Genomic DNA, 26,380 nt, shown 5'->3' with positions numbered 1-26,380 from the left:
GGAGAGGGGCTCGGAGGCAAACCAGAGGGCTATGTGGAGACCACTGCGGGGAAAAAGGGTGAAATTGAGACCACAGCCAGGGAGAGTTTGCCGGAGCCAAGGCGGTCCAGGTGCTCGTTCGAGCGTCAGCTCGCTAAAAGAGCATTGACCTGCTGAGAGAGCATCGACGTGCTGAGAGAGCACCAGCAATTCCCCCCATACCGAGCATCCGCGCTGAGAGAGCGCCGGTAACCCCGTCCGTTCCATGGTGCCTGCTGTGTGGCGCGAGCCTGCACATCCGGGTGGAGAATGCCAGAGAGAGCTCACCAACCAAGCCGGGTGCCCGAGGACAGGCGCAGTCACGCCAGGCCGTGGAGGAGTAGACGTCGCAACCTGCCCACCGTCACGCCACGAGGGCGCGGGTAAGACCCTTCGGTCTCGTGGGCCTGACCGTTCATCCAGGCTCCACGTCACATTCGGTCCATGGACCTGTCTGCCACCCTTGTCTTTGGGGGTGACTTTTCTTTGCTTTTTGTATAAATGCATGTGGTGGCGCCGTCTAGTAAGTAGACTTGTTTAAGTGACTGTGTGTGCAAATAAAATGCTTTATTCGGTGGTAATTCTTTTATCTGCTTGCTTTGACTGTACATATGTGCATGATTCATTGCTGCGACTCTAAATACGTGCAATGTCTAATAATAAATGTGCTTATTGAACTGTTCCCCGTTCGTTGCGTCCTATTCCCTGTTTTGAAAGTGCCATCTTGCATCACAGAAGAAATTGGTAGAGGGGTGTAAGCACCCGCGAAACAGAATCACATCCGTCGAGGTCGGCGATAACACCGCTCGGTTATCACTGTAGCACGGAACGGACCGCTTTAGCGGTTCGTGTCCTAGGCTGACCTGCGGCGAGGTACGATCGCCCGGTCGACTACTCGCGCAGGTACTTAGGTAGGTCGAATTTGGCGAGCAACCCTATCCTGCGTGGGTGAGCAATTGGCACGATCGTGGTGAGGTTAAACCCCCACCCGTGACAAGCTCCTGGTGGTAGTTCCAAGGAGGGTCACGACTGAATTGTCCGACCGGTGGGCGACGCGGTCACGATTCGTTACGCGGCCAATCACACACCGGCGGGCGCGAATTCGCAACAACAACAACAAAAAAAAAAAATATATATATATCTTTGATGATCTGTGATAACAAATTACAAGCACTGTATAATGGTTTAAGTGGACATACAGAAAAAAAACTCATGGATACGTCCGATTGATTTGACCATGTGCGAGTCACTGGCGATTTTTAAGAACACATGAATGGAGTGACCATTGACGGCACAGGATGCAGGACTATTGCAGGATGCAGGACACTGTGCACCAGCACAGGATGCAGGATGCAGGACTATGCCAGGAATCCGGACAGATCTTTTTGGGGATTATTATGACGATAACGACGACAATCGATCAGCAATTGAAGCAAATTAAACGTACAGGTAGATCACTTGTAATTTATGGGATTTCAAAAACTAATTAATCCCTTATAACTCGATTACTGTGACTAATACATGGAAAATCTACGAAACGTTTTGGTCAACAAGGGACCTTTGTCAGTTTGTTCGCGTTTTCTTTTTTCAATTGAAATTTCTCCAAAACAAGGCTGAGAGCCAATAAAGGCGTAGGTCTAAAGAGAAGTAGAAGAAGAGGAAAAACTGGCAAAACCTTCATCTTGTCTGAAACCTCTTCACTGGACCACTGTGAAGGAGGGGTAACTAGGCCAGCTGGAATTATTTTTTTCCGACCCCAATTAATATAACGTTATTAAACTGGACACGTGATCAAGGTAGCTTGATGAAGTACAGCTCCCCATGATGGTCTGGCACCCCCAGCATCAGGTCTGTCTCTTCTGGAATCTGTTGAATATAAAGCTCAAAATGATTGGCATCACCCGCAGGAAGGTAAAAATCGTAAAGCCTGGTGCTGTAACATTAAATGCAGGTCAGTGGGCATCCCCTGTTTTTTAACCACCTCTCCCGTCTTCCTTTTCTCCCGTTTGTGGAATCGTCTTCCTGATGGCGTTCCATCGCACTGTTCCCGACAAGGCTTGAAACAGGTGGTGCATCACCATCTCGTGTCATCCCCATATATTATTTACATAATATTTTTCTATTATCTTGTGCCCCTCACCTATACCCATTACCGACCCGCCACCCCTTCCCTTCCAGGTCAGGTCAGGTATGGGAGCATGCGCCGGAGCAGCGAGTCGCTGCGTCCACTTTCCGGCAGTACTCCAGGGGCCTCCATCTGGCCATCCCCCAGGCAGATGGCTGGCCCATCCCCATCTCCTTGAGATGCCGATCAACCTGCTGCAACCACGAGGCACGTGGTCGGCCCATTGGCCTCCTCCACTCACGAGGCTCCTTCACTGAGAGAATCTGGTGAGCAGGATCAGTGTCAGGAAATTGAGCCACATGTCCATACATCCACAGCTGATGCTCACGGACTATACAGGTTACAAATCTCATCTGAGTCTCTCAAAGCAACTGCTCATTGGACAGAAAGTTCCAGCAGTGATAGCCAAGGATTCTCCGAAGAGACCTGGTCCCGAAGGAGTTAAGTCTCCATCTCAGATCCCAAGTCAGAGTCCAAGTCTCACTTTTGTAGAGCAAGACTGGAAGCACCAAGGGCCTGAAGACTTGGACTTTCGTCCTCCTTCACAGGTACTGACAGCGCCACACCGCATGATTTTGTGAATCCACGATTCCCCAGGCCCGACCCAGACGTCTGATGACCTCTGGCTCATCGCCAGCGGAGACATGAATATCACTGCCAATGAAAATGAATCTCTCCGTGACCTTGACATCCTCACCATAAACAGGTACAGACATGATAGCAGCATCCAAGATGTCTTTGAAAGCCTGGATCTTAGTTTTGACCAAGGAAACCCATAATCCCAGTGGCTCCAACTCCTCATTCAGCACTTTGAGGGCCCTCAAAAGGATATCCAATGTCTTTGCAAAGATGACTGCATCGTCTGTGAAATCAAGGTTAGAAATCTTGACACTCCAAAACGATGTACTGCATCTTGATCTCCCCGACATCCTCCCCAGAATCCAGTCCAGACAGGTGCTGAAAAGTGTGAGGGCCAGTAAACACCCCTGATGAACTGCAGTAACAACTGGAAATAACTCAGAGATGGTATCACCACATCTCACAGCACTCTCAGTTCCAGAAGAGAGTTCAGACATCAGATTGATCAGTTTTGGTGGCACCACATGAAGACCAATAATCCTCCAGAGTGCATCCCGATTCACTGAATTGAACGCTTTACGGAGATCAACATAGGCTGCAAGCAGCCCCTGCCGAAACTCTCGTCTCTGTTCACTGAGGACTTGAAGTGCAAGGATGCGGTCAATCGACCTCTTTGGTGTAAAGCTTGACTGCTCTCGTCACTGGTGCTCAAGTCGATGGTGGCGAACCCGATCACAAATTATCCGAGCAAAGACCTTGTCCGGTACCGAGAGCAGTGTCACCCCTTGGTCGTTGTTGCAGTCCTTGTGATCATCCTTCCCTTTCCAGAAAGGGACAACAAGGTCCCTCTTCCAGTCAGTTGGGATGTTGCCTGTGTTCCAAAAAGAGCACAGAATTGCATGCAATGATACCAGTACAGCATTTACACCAGCCTTGAGAAGTGCAGCATGGATGCCAAAGATCCCAGCAGCCTTACCCCATTTCAACTGGTTCGTCGTAGCCTGTGTTTCCACAAACAAAGGTGGACCACAATTTAGTGGAGTGTCAGCAGTTGGAATAGTAACTCCCCTGACATCCAACTCAACAGGTGGTGGGTCAGTCTGGTACAGCAGCTTAAAGTAACGAGCCCAGCGGGCTTTCAATTCGGACTACTCTGTCAAGAGCTCACCACCCTCCGCTCTCACTGCAGTACACCAAGGGGTGGGCTTTGAGGAATGCAATGCACAAATTCTCCTGTAAGCAGGATAAGAACCACTTGACCACAGGTGATGCTCAACCCCCTCAGATTCCTCGCACATAGGTCTCCTTGTCCACCATCAGCGCACGTACAGTTTTACACCTCAACTCCCTGAACAACTCAGCTCTGCCATTAAGCCTGGCCCTCTGACTGGTGAATGGTATTCATTGTCTCTTGAGAGATGAAATTTTTCTTCACCCTTCGGTGAATTCCAAGACATCCACCTTCAACATCAAGGACTGTGGTCTTGAAGGCACTCCACAACTCTTCAGGATTCACAAAAGCACCCAGACGCCCCCAAATCCACACTCAACCTGTTTGCAAACTCCTCAGCTTCCGTCTTATCCTTCAAATTGCCAACATCCAGCCAAGGCTGAAATGGTACCTTTATCTCAGATTTAAGCTGCACCTTCAGAGTTGCTACAACAAGCCTGCTTTCGGTTTTGAGGAACTTCGCACTCCGGTGGAACCTGCAGTTCTGGATCATCCTCCAGCAGCCATCAAAGAGCACATGGTCAATCTCCTTTGTAACATCACCAGTGTTGGAATACCAAGTCCAGCGATGAGCCTGTGGGTGCTGAAACCATGAACCAGCCACCCTAAGTCCATGACTTCTTGCAAAGTCAAGGAACTTCGTGCTATTCAGGTTCACGGTTACAGACCCATGGGGACCAACACATGTCTCATAACCATCCCTATCAGCATCAGTCGATGCATTGAAATCCCCCAACATGACAAGAGTATCTCACCTGGGGCAATGATCAATCAGACTCGAGCGGGGATGGAATTCCTCCTTCACGGTGAGATCACTCGCCTCAGTCGGAGCATATACAGAGACCAGGGAAACGACCCCCAAGGAGTGACGAATCCTAAGTCGCATAATACGCTTGTTGACTGGTGTTACCTCAATTGCAAGTCAGCCAGAGCAAGCTAGACCTGTAGCATGGTGCCACTGCGGATAACAACGATTTACAAATACTGGCCGGCTACATTCTGAACGGCTGGCCAATGCTCCAGACCAACCTTGTCCATCATCATCAGAAAGGTCCATCAGACCTTTCTGGCATCTCGGGGTTGAGCTGCACGTGGCAAATGGCATGGTTTTTGTTGGTGAGCATTTGGTAATTCCTGCCACACACCGCTCAGACATTCTGCGGCAAATACACGAAGGCCATTTTGGGCAAGAGAAATGTAAAGCCAGGGCACACCAAGTGGTCTTTTGGCCAAGTATCAACTTGTATACAAAGTCTGGTTGCCAAGTGTTCAACATGTGCCAAGTCCAGACCAGCTAACATTAAAGAGCCACTTTTGCTACATGATCTTCCCCTGGGGGCGAGGGCAGAAAGTGGGAGCGGACATTTTCTACTTCGCTGGAAAGCATTTCCTCCTGATTGTGGATTATTTTCCAACTATCTTGAGGTCATAAGCATCTGTGGGCTCATTGCAAAGCACGTCGTTGAACCTCTGAAGTCCGTGTTCGCCAGACATGGCTTACCCGAGAAATTATTTATGGACAACATGCCATTTGCCAGTCCTGAGCTCAGGAAATTCAGGAATGGGGGTTCAAGGTTATGACCTCCAGCCCCACATCTTACAATAATTCACCATCTGTCCGTCTGTCTGTTCCCAGGTACTGCAAAAACAGCTGAACCGATCGCAACCATTTTTTGGGAATGTAATCCTCGGACCCCTTGGAGTAAAATAGGCATAAATATAATAACATGACCCCTTGACGGCTCCCGAAGGGGGTGGGTGCTTCTCGCATCATCAGTTTAATGGACAATTTGAGTGTGCAGTACAGACTATCAAGCAAGGGCTCAGAAAAGCCGTCGAGGGTGGCCACGATGCCCATTTGATGTTACTATCCTGCTGGAGCACACCATTGGCAGGTCTTCCATACTCTACAGCACAGCTGCTGAGCAGGAGACCCAGAGATCGACTGCCGTGTAGTGACTGGGCTCTGGAACCACAAGTTCCAGTTTATGTTCGGCGTTTGTTGGTGCAGCAACGGCAACGTGATAAACATTTATATGACCTGGTGCTGAAGAGCTGATGCCATTTTTACTGGGGGACAGCGTAACAAGACCTGGGAACCAGCGGTCATTACGACTAGACACCAAACGCCACGTTCCGATATCATCAACATTCCAGAGGGACATGTGTCCCGGCGAAACCGTCGGCATCTCCGCAGCATGGATGAGGCTCCTTCGCCCAATGCTACACCGCCGGAGCAATTTCAACAAGACTCTTTTTTTTGCTACTGGAGTCTTTCCCGCCAGAAAAACAGCAGCACACTCCCGACGCTCTTCTCGAATCAAAAGACGTCCAGAGTGTTTCAAAGACGATTTGATGATTGATTTCTAGAGTTAATTTTGGATGCTGATGTTTTTGTTTGTTGTAATTTTCATGCTTCTGGGGTTATACCCATTTAAATGGTGATTCACATGTGCATTGGAGGGGTAGGATGTTGTGGGTGTTGCTTCTAGATCCTGTAAATCTGGCATTACCAGAACTCATTTTGTCATCAATGTCATTTTTCCTTCTGGGATTATTTAATAATTAAAAGCCATCGCTTTGATCGTTTGGGCTGGTAGTGCAGCAGATAACTGCAAAAATACTTCGGTTTGTGATGCAACCATGAAATTTGGCACAAATACTCTTTGAGGTCCAATTTTTTTTTAAAAAGGCGCTGGCCACGCAAAATTCCAAGATGGCGACCATTTTTCAAGATGGCCGCCATATGCACAGAAAATTTCTTTTCTGCAGCTAAATATTTGAAACAAAACACAACATTAAGGGTGTAAAACCAAAGTTTTTTGTGTCTAAGATTTTAGCATGATTATTCTTTGTAATGTAACACCTCACAGCATGGTTGTAACAAAGATGGCATCCAAGATGTCTGCCACAAAACCAAAGCAATGCTATTTCAGGAAATAATAAACATAGACTCATAATTTTTGGATCAACTAATTAAGTAGACATGGTTTTAGATTCCTAGTTCCCATGCATCCTGCTGAAACAAAGATGGGAGTCCAAGATGGCTGCCACAATAGCTATAAACCATTGTTCACGAACTAGCGTTTGGAACAAAATCAAGATTTTTATTTTAAAGGTTTACTAACTTGACAGATATGGATAGAAAAATTCTTCGCATTATGCAAAGGGAAAATCAACCATGGACGGTTAGTAGTCATAGGAGATGTTGAGGCCATGCTCATACAGCATTTCTACCAGGCTTCTCTTCCTGGTTTTGGCAAAGATAGAGACCCATGTACACTGGGAATGGTGTTTCTCTGTCTTTGGAGTGTCTGTGTGTTGCTGCTCCCTCTTTGTATCGGGAATAGCAGTTATACTGCAGCAGCTGGGAAATGGCCTGGTCAGACTTTGAAGCCCCAAATCTCAGTTGTGATTTGATGTTTGCTCCATGTTCAACCATCCCGACGAATTGAAGGAGAATGGGTGGTATAGCATCTTTAACACAGCCTTCAGGAAATGTGCCATCAAATCTTGATTGATGGTCTAGTATGTGTTATCTCAAGATTTTTGCAGCTTTAGCCATCACAAGTGCATCAGAGTATTCTGATGCTTTTGATAGTGACAAAGCCACATCTTTCTGGAATGCTAAAAGCACACCTCTTCCCTTTTGTGAGCTTCAAGCTCAGGGATTTCAGCCAATAATTTATCCTTTAATCTGGTGGTATTTGTATTGCACCTCAAACACCACAGTATTGACAGTGGGAGTATCAACAGCCAGTTGTGCCAGACGTTGTTGGTATAACTGGTAAATATTTGCAAGGGGGAAGACTGTGGGACCGTCTGAATTCAGACTGGTTTCAACAATGTAATTCACCAATTCCGAAAGAACCAGTGGGTACACATCTGGTTCTTCCTTAGTTTGATGCGTCTTTCTCAAGACTTCTGAGATGGTATCTCTCCCTGTTGTACAGAGTAGCGAGACATGCACGATGGTATTGTTTCGAATTCGCACCCGCCGGCGTGCGATCGGCCACGTAACTCGAATCGCGACCGCGTCGCCCACCGGACGGACAATTCAGTCGTGACCCTTCTGGGACTACTGCCAGAAACCAGTCACGGGTGGGGGTTTAACCCCACCACCACCCAGTCCGCAGTCCACCCGCGCGAGATAGGGTAAATCGCCGAAAGTCGATATACCTATGGTACTTGCACGGGTAATCTGCCGAGGGATGAGACCACGCCACAGGCCGACTCCGGACACGAACCGCTTAAGCGGTTCGTTCCGTATTACAGGGATAACCGAGCGGAGTTATCGTCGGCCTTGACGGTTCCGATTAATTACCGGGATGTTGAAACCCACTACGAATCCCTTACGTGATGCAAGATGAAGATTCAATAAAAGGAAAAGACAAAGCAAAACGGGGAACAATCGGACAAGCACATTTATTCACGGAAGGCACGTATATTACAATAAAACAAAGGAACAAAAGCAATACACGTATACATTTATGTAAAGAAAAACACAAGCAAAGAACCAACGCAGATCTACAACCGAATATGACTTACACGGCAACACTTAAACAGTTCTACTTGACCAGACTGGCACCACACACACACACACACACACACACATTTACACAAAACCCCAAAAGAAAATGGAAGTGCGACTTCCCTGAGCGCGTCGAGTCCTTGGCGACCGTAACTCCGAGTCCCTCAGGCGTGGTCCGCGAGCTCGTGCCGCGCGTCGCTCGTGTCGTCCGCCCGACAGCTCGGACGAATGAACAGAACCTCCGACCAGGGACGATCACCACAATTCCCCTTCAGGAACAAGGGAACAGGAAAGGGAACGACGTTCTCGTCGACCTTCACGCCCACGCCTTTTGTCAATCGCTTGAACGAACCAAGAGCCTCCAACTCTCCACACCCACGCCTTTTGTTGGGGCTGGCTCCGCCCCTTTGCCCCACCCCATTTCTGTCTCCACCTCCCTTCTGGAAGCTTCCCAAAAAGGGGCGTGCCCTCGCGTTCCCCCCTCCCCGCGCCGTGCGGGGGACGGGGAAAGTCAGATTTGGCTCGGGGCCAGGGAATCATTCCCCCAAAATCAGGCCCCCACCTTTTTCACCTTTGACCCCTGGTTCAAATCGCACCTCCCCCATGCCAAAGCGCGGCGTTTTGGGCGGGAGATCTTGGCGGGAGATATTTAAGCGGGAGTTGCTGTTGCCACTCCGCTCCTTTCATTCGTCCCGTGGAGATCGTGACCGCACGGTGCTCGTTGAATGGCGAGTGGCGAAGACGTGGTAGCGTAGTTGTGGAAGGTGGCGTCGTGTAGTGAATGACGTGATTGTTGGCGTCGTGTAGTGAATGGCGTGATCGTTGAGATGTTGGTTGTGGCGATGTTCGTTGTTGTTCTTGCACCAAATTAACAATAGCCAAAGAAGAACGACTAACTGAAGAATCGCAGCCCGAATGGATCACATATATTCCCTTTAAACAACGGGTTTGGGCTAACTACACATGAACTTACCGATATATCTCACCTGCGGACCCTTTATGATGTAATGCGAATTTCCACAACCGTAACACTATTTTAGTTCCTGGGCAATGGCATCTCCACCACCCAGTTTTGCTAACAACGTGCCATCATTCAATGTTTGAGCACACTCGTGCAGCCTCTTGTCCAAGTTCATGGTCATAACTTGCCGAAGGTCAGATTCAGGTGATGCCTTTTCACACATAATACATACTTGACCATCATGGCTAGTTCGTCGCTGCTTCACATGCCCTTCATCTGTTTCACCACCACGAGAGTCGGATCGACGTTTCTTGGCACGATCGAGTTTAGTGTTATTAAATAACAACTGACACCTCATGTGGTACTTTTCCTCATTCCTTCTCAGCGTTGCCTCTATACCTCCACCCTCATTCAGTCTTGCTGGGTCTAAAACCAATGGGAGTGCACTGATCTCATTGAATAGAGGTATATTGGTCGCTAGCATAGTATACCCATCATGTTCTGGGACATAATGAGTAGGAGGGGAAGTCAGGGCTTCATTCTTTTTGTCTTTTTGGCAAAGACAGCATCTAGTCCAGTCTGTTTGCCTCTTGGCTAAAATTGGATTTGTTATTTTGATTAAGGTCGAGGGTTTATCCTTTTACCACCTTAATCAATGCACATTCCTGTATGGGATACGACTAGGTTCGGATGACCTACACCTAGCCCGGTCATTCATCCAGTGTCATTTAAGTCCCGTGTGATCTGCACACCATTCGGGTAACTACATGAGCAAGTCATGTATAGCAAGTAATGTATCCTATCCCCTTACCCTTGGCTCGGCTCTCCCGTGCTGGCACACCCTGTCAATTCAGGCGTGGCTATCTAACTAAATCTAGTAACTACAAACTACTGTTTACTAGCTACTGGATATGGGGCTGTTAGACAGCATTTGGAACACTAAACTAAACTATACTACAACTACTAGTCTATTACTACAGCATTAGTAAAGCTAGATCAGCTGACACTGAACCCCATGTTGAGTTTCACAGCAGTGACGTCACCAGTGGGCCCTGGTTGTGTGCTGACGTCACTCTATTATAATTATGCTAAGCTTTCCTCCACTCTCTAAAATGCAATCTGACAAAATAAGTAATAATTCTAATGAAATCCATTATCTTTATTACCTATTTGCTGACTTATAGTAATTAGTATTTCTATGTTTATTCATTGATGAGATATTTTTAAGTTTTACGGCGACCATCTTGGACACCATCTTTGTTATGACAGGTAATTTTGCAATATATGACAAACAAGTGAACATGTATGCAATAAATCAGAAATAAAAGTATTTTACCACTAAATTTTGTGAAATGATAAATGATTATTACCAGCTTGATTTTTCTGGAGATACGACTTAGCAGCCATATTGAAAATGGCAGCCATTTTAATTTTCAGCAGGAGCAATATTTTTGCATAAAGAGTGATCCTTGGAGACTAGAGATCATTTATGTTAAATTTCATGCTTGCAACATAAGATATTCTGATGAAAATAAGAAAATATTTTCAGCACAGTTCCTGAAATATTCGGATTTATAGATTTCACGGCGGCCATCTTGGACGCCATCTTTGCTTTGACCATTTGATTATGTACTGTGTAATGTACTGAAATGGAAGATGCTTAGCAGGCAGACACGAGCGGAAGGACAGTCGAGCCGGCTGTGTTGTACAAGCGCGAGCGCGGGCGTACTCTGCCCGGCGGCTCTCCTTTATTACGTATGCACACGCACGAGCCGCGTTCGACTACTGCATTCCTACGACGCCTCAGGCGGCGCGCACACCTTATATCCCTTGCAGATACGATGACCACCACGACCACTCCTCCCATCATCACGCCCATCATGCATCATCATCATGCCCCTCCCCGTAGGCCCGCAGACTACACCACATACTGGAGCCCAGACAACATTCCTATTAGATTATTTGACCCCTAAAACCTAGGTATACGCTCAAAATATTGTCTTTAATCCAAATACTTGCTTTAGGAATAATTCTTTTCAATTTGGATGGCGGCCATCTTGGAAAATGGTCGCCATCTTGATTTTTTTCGTGGCCAGCGCCATTTTTTAACACAGTCGACCAAAGAGAGTATTTGTGCCAAATTTCATGCTTGCATCACAAACCGAAGTATTCTAGGGGTATTTTGCAGTTATCTGCTGCATTCTGGTCCAATCATTACGAGATGTCGTCTTCATTTTTAAAAAGAAAATTTGTACTAAAAATGATTCTGAAAGAGATGCGAATTAGAGTTAAAATACTGTAATTGCATTCGACATGAAAGTGAGTGGGGGAGGGGGTAACAAGTGGAGGAGAGGGGGGTAACAAGTGGAGGAGAGGGGGTAACAAGTGGAGGGGAGGGGGAAACAAGTGGAGGAGAGGGGGGTAACAAGTGGAGGGGAGGGGGTAACAAGTGGAGGGGAGGGGGTAACAAGTGGAGGAGAGGGGGTAACAAGTGGAGGAGAGGGGGTAACAAGTGGAGGGGAGGGGGTAACAAGTGGAGGGGAGGGGGGTAACAAGTGGAGGAGAGGGGGTAACAAGTGGAGGGGAGGGGGTAACAAGTGGAGGAGAGGGGGTAAAAAGTGGAGGGGAGGGGGTAACAAGTGGAGGGGAGGGGGTAACAAGTGGAGGGAGGGGTAACGAGTGGAGGGGAGGGGGTAACGAGTGGAGGGGAGGGGGGTAACAAGTGGAGGGGAGGGGGTAACAAGTGGAGGGGAGTGGGGTAACAAGTGGAGGGGAGGGGGTAACGAGTGGAGGAGAGGGGGTAACGAGTGGAGGGGAGGGGGTAACGAGTGGAGGGGAGGGGGTAACAAGTGGAGGGAGGGGGTAACAAGTGGAGGGGAGTGGGGTAACAAGTGGAGGGGAGTGGGGTAACAAGTGGAGGGGAGTGGGGTAACAAGTGGAGGGGAGGGGGTAACGAGTGGAGGGGAGGGGGTAACGAGTGGAGGGGAGGGGGTAACAAGTGGAGGGGAGGGGGTAACAAGTGGAGGGGAGTGGGGTAACAAGTGGAGGGGAGGGGGTAACGAGTGGAGGAGAGGGGGTAACAAGTGGAGGGGAGGGGGTAACAAGTGGAGGGGAGGGGGTAACGAGTGGAGGGGAGGGGGTAACGAGTGGAGGGGAGGGGGTAACAAGTGGAGGGGAGGGGGTAACGAGTGGAGGGGAGGGGTAACAAGTGGAGGGAGGGGGTAACAAGTGGAGGGGAGGGGGTAACGAGTGGAGGGGAGGGGGTAACGAGTGGAGGGGAGGGGGGTAACGAGTGGAAGGGAGGGGGTAACAAGTGGAGGGGAGGGGGTAACGAGTGGAGGAGAGGGGGTAACAAGTGGAGGGGAGGGGGTAACGAGTGGAGGGGAGGGGGTAACGAGTGGAGGGGAGGGGGGTAACGAGTGGAGGGGAGGGGGTAACGAGTGGAGGGAGGGGGGTAACGAGTGGAGGGGAGGGGGTAACAAGTGGAGGGGAGGGGGTAACAAGTGGAGGAGAGGGGGGTAAAAAGTGGAGGGGAGGGGGTAACAAGTGGAGGGGAGGGGGGGTAACAAGTGGAGCGGAGGGGGGGGTAACGAGTGGAGTGGAGGAGGTTAACGTCACATCGTTGGTGATTAAACGATTCAGATAGCTTGTCTCTAGCGTTGTTTGACGATTGTTTTGTGGAATATATACGGTGAATAAAATAACTAAGCAAATTATTAATGATGTAAAATGAATTTATAAAATAATTGAAATCGGTTAAATAAGTATACAGACAATGCTTGAGCATCGTTTCCGTAGTGTAGTGGTTATCACATTCGCCTAACACGCGAAAGGTCCCCGGTTCGAAACCGGGCGGAAACATTTTTATTTGAATTCTGAACTTGTTGAGAGAAAACATTTTTTTCCCCCATATTAAAATAGTATTTTTTTTTTTAATCCTTGAGATGTGCAGTTTGGACGTTCACCAAGCTGAGGTCACGTGGCAATGAAATGCGTTAAACATTGCGGTGTATTGGTATCATGCCGATGGTGTCTATTTTCATCCTGTGTATTTTAATACCTGAAAACGATCATTGTTGTATTTTCGTATTTATTTTTGTTTTACATTTTAAAGTAAACAAATAATTTCTCACCATTCAACCAACTCTGCCATTCATTTCCGGGTCGTCGATGCAGTTTTATTTCCGGGGTGAAGATTCATGACATTTAAATAGTCGTTTACATCAGTCCGTCCAAACTATTCATCGTTGTTTATTATTATGTTTTTTTAAAATAGAAAACCTCGTCAATTGGTGAAAGACGGGTTTGTGATGTTTCCATTGGAATTTGTTGATAAAGACTTGTCTGGTTAAATGGGAATTGTTCATGAAACCACGAAGAGTTCCCTTCACTTCCCTGGTGGTGCCATGTTTTATCCAAACACTCAATTGGATCGTCTTGACGTGAGGCTCATATTCAAGGCGCTGATAAACCAATCAATATAGATCTGGATTTTTTTTTTCCACCAATTTCACAGAAGTTTTTACCCACAACCCACTACTCTCCTCGAATATTGGAGCAGGTGAGTCGGGTTGTGTGTTTGGATAAAAATGACACCGTGTGGTCCGATTGACCGAGACCTTGCGGCTTTCTCATGTTCTTCATGAAGATATGTCAGAGACTCCGTCCGTCCGTAATCGTGTGTGAAGTGTTCAACACGAACGTCCATATTACACTTGCTTCACTGAAAACTATGTGTTTCCTCTTCAAACTCGTACACGGTTAACGGGTCACTACCTCGTGTACAGTAACTAGTTTACGTACATGGGATTTTATAAATAAACGTCTACAATAAATACAACTATGTGGAGGTGAGGCGTGTACGAGATGATTAATTAAACATGCAGTGTCTGTTGGAGTAATAGCGGGCACCTCCACCCCTCTCCTCTCTCCCCTCCCCTCCCCTCCCTCACTCCTCTCCCCCCTCCCCTCCCTCACTCCTCTCCCCCTTCCCCAACTCCTCTCCCCCTTCTCTTCCCCACTCCTCTCCCCTCCCTCCCTCACTCCTCTCCCATTCCCCAACTCCTCTCCCCTTTCCCTTCCCTTCCCCACCCGTCCCTTACTCCTCTCCCCTCCCTCACCCCTCTCCCCTCCCTCACCCCTCTCCCCCTCACTCCTCTCCCCTCCCTCACTCCTCTCCCCCTTCCCCAACCCCTCTCCCCTTCCCTTCCCCACCCCTCTCTCCCTCACTCCTCTCCCCCTTCCCTTCCCCATCCCTCTCCCCCTTCCCTTCCCCACTCCTCTCCCCCTTCCCCAACCCCTCTCCCCTTCCCTTCCCCACCCCTCTCTCTCTCACTCCTCTCCCCTTCCCTTCCCCATCCCTCTCCCCCTTCCCTTCCCCACTCCTCTCCCCCTTCCCCAACCCCTCTCCCCCTTCCCTTCCCCACCCCTCTCTCCCTCACTCCTCTCCCCTTCCCTTCCCCATCCCTCTCCCCCTTCCCTTCCCCACCCCTCTCCCCTTCCCTTCCCCACCCCTCTCCCCCTTCCCTTCCCCACCCCTCTCTCCCTTCCCTCCCCCACCTCTCTCCCTTCCCTCCCCACCCCTCTCCCCCGCCCCATCTCTCCCCCTTTTTCTCCCCCTCCCCGCTCTCATTTTCATCCTCTCTCTCCCCTCCCTCCCTCTTTCCCTCCTCTCCCTCTTTCCCTCCTCTCCCTCTTTCCCTCCTCTCCCTCTTTCCCTCCTCTCCCTTTTTCTACCCTCCCCTCTTTCCCTCTCTACCTCCCCGCTGTCTTTCTCCTCCCCCTCTCCTCCCCTCTTTCTCCTCCCCTCTTTCTCCTCCCCTCTCCTCCCCTCTTTCTCCTCCCCTCTCCTCCCCTCTTTCTCCTCCCCTCCCCACCCCTCTTTCTCCTCCCCTCCCCACCCCTCTTTCTCCTCCCCTCCCCACCCCTCTTTCTCCTCCCCTCCCCTCTTTCTCCTCCCCTCCCCTCTTTCTCCTCCCCTCCCCTCCCCACCCCTCTTTCTCCTCCCTCCCCACCCTGTGAGGGGTGTTTTAATCGCCATGATGAAAGGTGAGGAAAGCATGTGATTATATTAAGACAACATTCCATAATCACCATATTGTAATCACCGCTGTGAGAGATGTGGTCACACAAGGTGAGTAAAGCCACTTCAACCACAATAGCCTGTTCATTGCAATTCTCTCTCAAAGCTTAGCAACCCGACAGACCGCGGAGTTATCCACGGCAGGTGGGTCTACAGTGCTGGGCGTTCGGGAGGAATCGGAGTGCTTCTCCTCTTGGTAATTCCCAAATCCCGAGTCGCAACACTATAAAAGGTAAGGACATTCATTGATGTTGATGTATTTGACATGGATGACCAGGACGTTCTATGTCGAATAACAGAATGTGAAACGAGTTTTCATTGTGTCGAGGTTTGTGCAGTACTCGGGAATGCCACATTGAGCTTTTTAAACAAGAGCTTGAAACAATGGGTTTTGGACAATTGGTTAAAAATGATGTGTATATATTTGTCTTTTTTTATTGTGTTAGGATCGAATCTCCTGTCGTTGGCTCCACCTTGTACTACTCATGGTAGTTACTCAAGAATTGAGACTCCCTTAGATGGATCATGGGTCTTCATCCTCGGTTCTGGATCGTCGGCCTGTCCCGTCTGCGACATCCATGGCTCATTTCTGGCACTCTGAGCGAATTGGTTGGACACATTATACCGGCTCGAATGACTCGCAGGTTCAGGCACTCGACAGGAATGTCCAACAGGATGGGATCTGACCCACTTTTGCTGTCAAAGTTATGCCCTGCGTGTAGCACATGTGTACCTGTGTCGAACTTCCACAAAAAACGCTCGAACCTTTGCTCACTCAGAGGTGGAGACCTTCTTGGCAGTCGTCCGCTGCACGTTTGTAGTGTGCAGAATTTTTACTCAACCGATAACACGTCAGACGATGTTTTTACTGATCTTGAACTTTCGTTTGTTCCGGAAACAAAGCGTCCCGCATTATGTCTGTACTTGCGTCATTTGATTCGAGAAGGCCGGACCCAGATCCGGGGAAAACTGGACGTTGGGTGTGAAAGTTTGCCACAGCAGCGGTCCCATTCAGCTGCAGAACTGCTCGAGGTTCTTGATTGGAAGTTGAGAGAGCGGCGAGAGTTGAAGCAACTTCTAAATGGTTGGTAAATCCTTCTGTTTAGTTGGTTGAGAAAATTTAAATATTTTTTGTTGACATTTTGGGGAATTTCACTTTCCTTTCACTTTGTATGTAGATGTTGATGACAGTTTCCGGTCCTGGATTTGACCGCGAAGGCCCTGTAACTTGACCATTAATAAACGATTTTCGGCAGGCTTGCAAGCGGAAGAACAGAACTTGGTGCCCCTCGCCCTGGAAGAGAAAACGAAGCTGGAACAGGAGATTCATGCGATTGAGCGAGAGGTACCGGGATCGATATCACATGCACAAACGCAGTGAAATGACAATGACCACCACTATTATACAAGCTTTAGCAATTTTATCTGCAAATGGTTATACAACTTTACCATTGTGTGAATATATTGTAAGAACCCGGGTTACGTTGGGGATGCGCTCCTGAAAAGTGCAGTGAATATCGAAACGACAATGGTCAAAGCAATTTTTCTCGTAATAATTCATGGAATTGGGGGTGGATGCGTTCCAAAGATCGACATGTCATGTCCATCCATCCATCCATTGGGACCATACTCTGTACGGAGCGTTGGTGCTGCCGAAGCAGTCTCCTTGGCTATTGGGCACAATCCTGAACGGGTAGCCACTCCGACACAGTACCAGAATGCTGGCACTCATTTTGCCGATCTCGGAAGGATGACAGGCAGAGTCAACCCCACCTGGTATTAATTAAACAGCTGAGTGGGATTTTAACTCAGGATCCTCGGATCCCAAGCCCCCCACCCTTAGCATTAAGCCAAAACCATGCATACATGTTATGTACAGTATTGTATTTCACTTTTTACCCATACCATTATATTACCATTTTTTTTGGTTAATGACAGTTATATTCAAATCAAAGTAAATATTTTGTGTGTTTGTACGTTATTCTTTCATTGGCTAATCGTAGCACTTAGAGGTCCCAAATTTTTGGTTGAGTTCTTCAGAATCTGGGCAAAGTTTTAAGCTACCACATGCTGGCCTTCATGTCCATTTTAAGGCCACCAAAGGCTGCTATAAAGTGTATGTTGGGATGTGGGGTCAGGTTGTGCTGCCGCCGACTCGCAGGAAAAAGTTAACCACCAGGAGACCAACAACTCCATAGCTTTTCAATGTCCAACACTTTTCGAAACCACGACCAGGAAAAGCTCAACCAGGCGAGCAACGCCCCCACCCCCACCCTCTCCAGGGCTGCGCCAGGTAGCTCCTGCTAGTACACATATTTTAAAAAGCAATTAGTCGACATTTAAATACAAATAAAGAACATATTTTAGAATTTGAATTTTTCTTCGGTTCGGTATCCCTTCTGGAAGCGTCGAATCAGCCATGCCTCCCAATGATTGTTGCCATTTTTAATAGACGGTATGTACTGTAGTCAGAGGCAAACTAATAACCCGACAATATCAACGGCAAATTCACCAGCATTCATTTGACGAATAACTTCTAAGGTAGCACTTTTACTCTGCATTTTAGCCACGCTACATGCAGTACATTTATTTATGTGTGACACAAAGTAGTTTGTGTGCAGGTAGGTGTTGGTGAAGGCTGAGGCAATGGACATGAGAAAGGACCAATTGCTCTCAGTGACGTAAGTGTGGGTTGAGGTGACCAAGTCAGATAGTGGTATTAATAAAGTGATGACGTATTTTCGAAACGACGTAAAAGGGGGAGACTTAAATTGGGGTGTAACTGTGAAAGATTTTTCTAATTTACAGGAAGTGTTTGAGCTTATACTGCCATTCATAAGCAAAGTAGAAAGGAAATGCAATTATTTTTCTGTTCAACAAAAATATTGAATACGACTGCTGTGCAAGGTTGAACCGGTTGAACTAGAAGGGCAGTTTGTGGAGCGCATACCTCCTGCCACACAATCAGGGCCGGATGAAGGTCTTCGTAGGCCAAGGCCCTTGAGATTTCGTAGGCCAAATTCAAGAGTGACCAAAACGACGATTTTTAACATGAAATTTAATCGGAACAGACTGCGGTAAATGGCGATTTGTCCGACTTTCAAATATACAAGTGCCTGTAAAATCCAATTCGGCTTCGAAATTGAGAAACAAACGATACAGAAAACAAATTCGGAGGAATGTATGTATATTCAATTTCCACCCTGCTGAAACGCCTTCTTTCGTGCCTTTTGGTTGGCAAACGACGCGATCACTTCGGATAAATCGATTTGCTTCATCAGCTCAGATTCAACACAAAGCAGAGCGAGCGTGGACACGCGCACCTGCCCCACAGTCGACCGAAGACAATTTTTCACGGACTTTAGTGTGCTGAAGGAGCGTTCACCCTCGCAGCTCGTAGCAAACATAGAACAATATATTCGGAGGGCAACAAAAATATTGGGGAATGTCTGTGTCAAATTGTTGTGAATAATGTACTTGAGCATGTCTGATGCATCGATGAACTTGGAGTATTTCGAGCAAAGTTCTATTTCCTGAACTATGTCCATTTCAACATCAGCAGGGTATGCTGAAACCAGTTTCTCTGCTCTGTGAGAGAGTGTATCATGGTCGAGGCTGTTGGCCGTGGGGATGAATCCAAACAGATCCGTGATTTTCTGATCGCTCTCTCTTCTCCTATGGATTTCTGTCAGAAGGCGATCGAGTATGGAGAAGTACGTCTCAACTCTAAACTTCTCCCTGCCAGAATTTGGGGTTTCTTCTTCCTCGTCATTTTCATCGAAGGCCTTGTTTCGCCTCTTGACCCGACGATTATTATCAGCGTAAATGATGGACTCAACCATCTTTTTGGCGCGGTCCTGAAATGCATCAAATCTTTCATCATTTCGAAGTGACTCTATGTATTCATGGAGGGCATCGTAATGCTGCTTAACCGCTCCGACATCTATTCCAGGTTGTTGGAGACATCTATTTACTCGATCAATGTTGCCAAGTAGATCAGACCAGACAGCACACATGATTGCTGTTTTGGTCAGTTCCATCTTCTTAGTCAATGCTTTGGCTTCCAGTCTCACTGACGGAGTGTCTTTAGGGTGCTCGGCTATCTTCATTAGCACCTTCATTATGTCCTTGTAGCTTGCGGAAAACGCTTTACAAGCGTCCGCGCGAGCCGACCACTTTGTATCAGACTCGGACAAACATTTGAGTTTGATGGCATGTTCATTAAGTGACTTATTTAAAATGGCCCATCTTTGGGGAGATGCTCACATAAAGTTATACACGGCTTGACTAAGTCCAATGTATTTGACGGCTTCCAAGTAACTCTCTGCGGCAGCGACTCCTCCCAGATTCAAACTGTGCGCAGCATTTGGTACCCACTGAGCCAATGGATTAATTTTACAGACTCTTGCTTGTACGCCTGAATAGACACCGGACATGTTGCTTGCACTGTCGTACGACTGCCCTCGACAATCCTTGAGATCAATCTCATTGGCTTCCAGTACCTCTTGCAATTTTCCAAACAGATATTCACCATCGTGATGCTCAATGTCGACGTACTGTAGAAACCTTTCGACGGCGCTACCATCTTGCATCACATATCGAAATATTACCGTCAACTGATCGATATGCGAAACGTCTGGCGTCGAATCGATGGAAACACCACAATATTTAGCATCTTTTATTTCTCGCACGATGGTAGATTTCACTTTTTGGCCAGTAGTAGGAGAAACTCGTCGCATATTGTTGATGACAGGTACGATACACTTCCCTTTCCCTTGTTCCGATACACTTCAAGATGCTGGGCGAGAAATGGATCGAATTTTGAGACTAGTTCAAGACAACCAAGATAGTTTCCATTGTTAGCACAACCCAGATACTCAGTCGTGCCCCGAACGGAAGCCCTCTTTCGGCGAGGAACGATATTACAGCGACAATTCGCTTCAGGACATTAGTCCAGTAAGCTTCCTCGTGGAGGTACCGCTGTTCAAATGATGTGTGAATCCTGTCTGTCACCTTCATTTCGAGTGACTTTTTGATTGCGAGAATATGGGCAGTCCCACGCTCGTGCGATGCTGGACGTGCAGAGGCATTCTTCCAATCATTGAATCCAATTCGAAAATTACTGTGATGGCTTTCGTGATCATCGCCGTCTGGACATAGGAGTTTGTACACGTAGCAGTAAAGTTTACCGTTTGATGGAGAAAACAGCATCCAGTCCCTGTTCACCGTTTCCCCGTTTGTGAGTTTCCGCTGAAAGTGTTCGCGCCGAAAATACCGTGTTTTATCTGGATACACTCGGGTTGTATCCGAAAAATCTGCGTTCCTATCTTGGCAGGGAGGATTCTGGATGAAATTATCCACGAGTTCTGCGGAAAGAGTTCATTCAGCAGGATCAGGATTGAAACTACGAGCCGCAGCACTGGCTGCAGTTGTTCCAATTCTTCTCTCGTTGCTCGATGCGACGGTATTGGTATCATCAGCTTTCGAAATGTGATGCAGTGCGAGATTACTTGATCCCTCGACATTGACATCAGAAGACTCTGCAAGCACATTCCGTTTGCTCATCTCGACTCTGGTGAGGTGAAAAAAAATTCATGATGGATCCAGACAGTCTTTTTGTTTCTGTTTCACACCTCTTCTTTTTGTCGCGTTTGCAAGTACCGCTGTTGTGGTGCCGAATATATCCATCGGCCATAGTCAAGAATAAAAAACGACAAATGAGAGCAAAACGAAGAACTGCAAGCGTCAGGATGCTCGATAACTCGCAGGAAAGTAAGAGGGTGCCAGTATGTTCATACTCAGCACGAACGTTACTCCACCCATCAGCCAGATGATAGCGGCGATGCCTGTGATTGGCTGATTGTGATGTGATCACATGGTTCCCACGCTCACTGTCGACGATCACTGTCTGGCAGTGTGCCAGCCGCCTTCGCTCACGGTGTGTTCAGCCTTCCTGCACATGTCGAGTCACATAATTAAGACTGAAAAAAAAAAACGTCGTCGGAAATTTTCGTAGGCCAAATATTTTTCGGAGGCCAAGGCCCGGGCTTCACGGGCCTAGTGGTTAATCCGGCCCTGCACACAATGCCTAATCCGCGAGAACATATCAGGCCCAATACATTTTTGAAATATCATGCGATCCAGTACTACATCATTTTTGGCCTCATCTCTCAATGGTGAAGAATCACTTAAAAAATTTAAATTATTCTCATTTCCAGATTCGGATTCAGATCTTCACCAAGATCAAATTGATTCGTCCTTGCCACACACCAAACCTGTCCGCTAAGTTTCATCCGAATCAGGCCACAACTTTTTTAGATCTCGTGTTGTACATCAGTTTCGCCCTATCTCTCAATGGTGAAGAATCACTGAAAAAAACTAGAAGGGCACACGGTGGAGCTCACACCTCCGCCACGCAATGCCTGATCCACGAGAACATATCAGGCCCAATCAATACATTTTTGAAATATCATGATATATATATATATATATATATATATATATATATATATATATATATATATATATATATATATATATATATATATATATATATATATATATATATATATATATATATATCGTTTTTGGCCCAATCTCTGAAAAGTGAAAAAAATCACTTTAAAAATGAAATAACTTGTATCCAGGTTCGGATCTTCAGCAAAATCGAATCATTTCTTCCTTGTCACACCCAACCTGTCCACCAAATTTCATCGGAATCCGTCCACGAGTTTTTGAGATATCATGCCATATATTCGTTTAGCTCTATCTCTCAATGGTGAAGAATCACTTACAAAATTCTAGTCGGCAGATCCGGATCCGGATCTTCACCAAAATGTAATCAGTTTGTCCTTGTCACACACCGAACCTGTCCACAAAATGTAATCTGGATCCGTCCACAACCTTTTGAGATATCATGCAATATCGTTTTTAGCCCTACCTCTCAATGGCAAGAAACAATTAAAAACTAGAAGGGTACTCGGTGGAGCGCATACCTCCGCCACATAATTCCTGATCCACGAGAACATATCGGGCCCAATACATTTTTGAAATATCATGCTATATACAGTACTATACCGTTTTTGGCCCTATCTCTCAATGGTGAAGAATCACTTGAAAACTTAAACAATTCTCGTATCCAGATCCGGATTTGGATCTTCACCTTTTTGAGATACCGTGCAATATATCGTTTTTGGCCCTGTCTCTCAATGGTGAAGAATCACTTTAAAAATTCCAGTGGCCGGATCCGGATCTGGATCTTTTTACTTACTTACTGCCCATTATGCATCCTGGCATGTAGGGCAGCAACGAAGGTTCTCCACCCCTGTCTGTTCTGGGCTTGCTTCTGGACACTACCCCAGGTCAGGTCCATAGTTTTCATTTCCTCCTCTACAGTTCGACGCCAAGTGGTTTTGCGTCTCCCTCTTTTCCTTCTCCCTTCCGGTGTCCAGTGCAGGGATATTCTTGGGATGCTGTATGGTTCTCTTCTCAGTATATGATCAATCCAGTTCCAGCACCTTCTCATGATGATGGTGTCCATGCTCTCTCGTTGGCATTGAGGATCTGAATCTTCACCAAAATCTAATCGGTTCATCATTGTCAAACACCAAACCTGTCCACAAAATTTCATCCGAATCTGTCCACGACTTTTTGAGACATCCTGCACACACAAACAAACGGACAAGCCGGTAGGCGGCGATGGGTCGCCGAGCATGGAAACTATAAGATATAGAGCAAAATGGATGTCATATAGCGGATAGGGAATCACTTTAAGATTATGCATATCAAATCTCATCCATTTCCATCTACTGATAACTACTCGGTATCCATTTGAATGAAAAGTACCGAAAATTCGGTTTGAAATCGGAAATCCCCAAAGTTCGAGGGGGTGCTGTGGGTGAACAAAGATCTAAATCGAAAATCCGGCTCGATTGTTTGTGCACAATGTATTCCAGACGATTAATGTGAATTTTCATGACCATCCGACCATAACCCTAGGAGGAGTAGCATTTGGCGCGAAGACACCGCCAGCTCTAGCATATTATCGATTTTTGCACTAATTGACCTTTGACCCCTGACTTAAGCGAAATCGGTCAATGTGTCCTGAGGCAAAGTTGTGGTACTCATTGAGTACCATGAACCTGCAAAGTTTCATTCGTATCGATGCACTCACCTGGTCGCTCGGGGGCCTTCAATTTTCGCCAATTTTCGCGCATACCCTAATTGTAGGGGGCGCTGCTGGTAAAGTATTCCATATATCATAAAAACCGGAATATATTTGATAGAGCATCACCGGTAGATCATTCGTGCCAAATTTCATAACCTTACGTGGGATAATGGCTTTCGGAATTGATTTCGCGTGAACGCTACCGATTTTGAATGTTTTTCGGTTGTTGCTAGGGAACCAAAGCGTCCCTAGCAACCATCACAATTTCCAAAGCACGAGGTCATAAGATGTACCTACCACCCGAGTTTGGTCACAATCCGCCCACGTTTACTACCAATTATGCTGATGACAAACGAACAAACATCCAAACAGACAGAATTACTGACAATAAGGGTCACCTATTTCGGTGACCCAACAAACAAACTGACAGAAAGGGGTGAAAACATAACCTCCTCCTTCTTCAGTGGGGGAGGTCATAAGGAAGCAAAATGAATGCTCATGATGTGCAGAATAAATGGAGTTAACAAACCTCTCTCGCTTTTAGCTGCTGACCGTGCTGATACCTCGGGAACCTCATGATCATGGGCAGGCTTTTCTTGAGGTGCTTGCTGGCGTCACCACAGCAGGTAATTGGGACATTTGCTCCTGGGATTATACTTGTAGGTCGATGCACAGTGTTGTTTGTATTTTGAGGGGCACCTTGCACTTATTTGAACCTGTTTTACCCCTTCCCAGGAGACATATGTCAGCAGTTTGCTGGTGAAGTTTTTCAAATGTATGAAGGATATGCCAAACACATGGGCTGGACTTTTGAGATCCTCGACTTTGCTCCTGCTAACATTGGTACAGAAACATGGAAGTACACAGAGCTAACTATGGTATAGAGATGTGAATTTATAGACACACCTAACTATGCTACAAAGACATGCGCAAACACACAGCTAATTATGGTACAGATATATGTATGTACACAGAGCTAACTATAGTAACAGAGACTTGGACCTAAACAGAGGAAATTATGTTGGAGATGTGGAAGTATACAGAGAAAACTATACCAACACTCAATAGAGCGCGTACCTCTGTCAGGCTGAACAATTTGCGTTTTGTTTCCCACTGATGTGCTGGATCTGGATCCGGACCTGAACCAAAATCCAATCGGCATTTTCATGTCACCTACCCAACTCATCCACCAAGTTTTGTCAGAACCCATCCACAGCATTTTGAAATGCAGTCAAACTTCCTCCAATGCAGGGGATGCATGCTGGGGGTACCCTCGTGTTGGAGGAATTTTTGTTGAGGGAATAATTAAACTTATGGGTTGAAATGGGGATATGTTCCAGGGTCTTGAAAAATTGACCCTAAAACAGCCTTTCTTTGTGTTTTTTTTTACATTTCTTTGCATGGAACTGTGCAGAATTATTAAATAATACATTAAAATAAGTGTAGTATCATAATAGTACATAATACAGGGTGCCCCACAGAAAACCAGGAAATTTGAGATTTTGAGATTTATTTTGCCATATTTTACCATATCAATAAACTAACATAAAATATAGTGTATCTTTGTTTTACACTACATCTAAGTTTGCTTTTGTTTTGTTTGAAAATAAAGTGTATCTTTGTTTTACACTACATCTAAGTTTGCTTTTGTTTTGTTTTAAATAAACTGTACCAAATTTCCTGGTTTTCTGTGGGGCACCCTGTAGTACTGCAAAACAAGTCACCTTATTGCTGAATAAAAATTAAAAGTTAATGTGCTGTATTAAAAAAAAAAAGATGCTGCAATAGAGGCTCCTGCATGACCGCTGGCACAGATTTTATCTTCGGATATTAAGGCGCTGTCACACCTTGACGATTTAGCCAGCAATGGCAACGTATAAAAATGTATGTAAAACGTTGGCGTACGCTGAAATTTTGATGTTTTTTTTTTAAGTTTTGGTCGTATTCATAACGTGTTGGTCGTATGCATAACATATTAGTAACGGGCACAGAACATTTCGTTGTCTTATCGATAACTTCTACCAACGAATGCTTAGCCTGTTGTCGGCGTTCACAACCTATGCCCAACGATAGTCTCACTTCGGCATAGCGCGCTGCACTTATCGCCGACGATCACGTGGCTTAGCCTATTAAAAAGCTGCCGCTCGCCGATTTAAATCGTAACTGCCTGAGAATTGGAAGTGTCAACATCGCAATCACACCTTGACGATTTAGCCAGCGTATGCCGACCTATGAAAAATGTGTCTAAAACGCTGGCACACGTCGAATACGGTATGGGTAAGTTGTGTATACGTTAAGAGCACGCTGAAAAACGATGAAGTACGCTCTCATATTTCGTGGTACGTTTTGTACGTCGTGAAATTTCAAGCATGCTGAAAATTTTACGACGTACTCACCGTATGGCTCACACGTTCCGCTACGCTGGGAATAAGTTGTAGGCACGATATGCGATCGTTGACACACGTCGACACAAGTTCCTTGTAAGTTACTCATAAGTCGAAACACGTCGCGGTAATGTTTAGCATACCCGAAACTTATTTTCTCCATCAAGGCACATTTTATTTTTTTTTCTCCTTGGCTCAGTGAAGGCACGTGACGAAATATCTGAAGTTGTTGTTGCTGTTGTTGTTGTTGTTGTTGTTTTTTAGTCTATCACGAATTTTAAAATATATTCGGACATTTGCTT

General features: G+C 46.5%; 1 protein-coding gene and 1 non-coding gene across 8 annotated transcripts in view; both read left to right on the top strand.

Moving 5' to 3' along the window:
• LOC147014519 (peptide chain release factor 1-like, mitochondrial) overlaps positions 1-26,380 on the top strand; it is a 98,847-nt gene that overhangs the window by 46,184 nt on the left and 26,283 nt on the right. The window contains exons 1-5 of one of the 7 annotated variants that reach the window (XM_085852532.1): positions 13,618-13,671; positions 15,974-16,611; positions 16,784-16,872; positions 24,239-24,320; positions 24,430-24,537. In XM_085852532.1, coding sequence (XP_085708658.1) covers positions 16,053-16,611; positions 16,784-16,872; positions 24,239-24,320; positions 24,430-24,537 — 838 coding nt within the window. In that variant the 5' untranslated portion in view covers positions 13,618-13,671; positions 15,974-16,052. Of the gene's footprint in view, positions 1-13,617; positions 14,007-14,035; positions 14,296-15,459; positions 15,760-15,973; positions 16,612-16,783; positions 16,873-24,238; positions 24,321-24,429; positions 24,538-26,380 lie in introns of those variants that run through there. The other 6 variants (XM_085852537.1, XM_085852531.1, XM_085852533.1 and 3 more) reach the window with 6 other exon arrangements.
• TRNAV-AAC (transfer RNA valine (anticodon AAC)) lies at positions 13,234-13,306 on the top strand. Its single transcript has one exon. It is a non-coding gene; the product is annotated as a tRNA-Val (tRNA).

The sequence above is a fragment of the Eptatretus burgeri genome, chromosome 13 (assembly GCF_056783735.1).
Source record: "Eptatretus burgeri isolate ZD-2024b chromosome 13, Ebu_testis_v1, whole genome shotgun sequence".
Classification (NCBI taxonomy): domain Eukaryota; kingdom Metazoa; phylum Chordata; class Myxini; order Myxiniformes; family Myxinidae; genus Eptatretus; species Eptatretus burgeri.
This window is presented reverse-complemented; position numbering and strand designations above follow the sequence as displayed.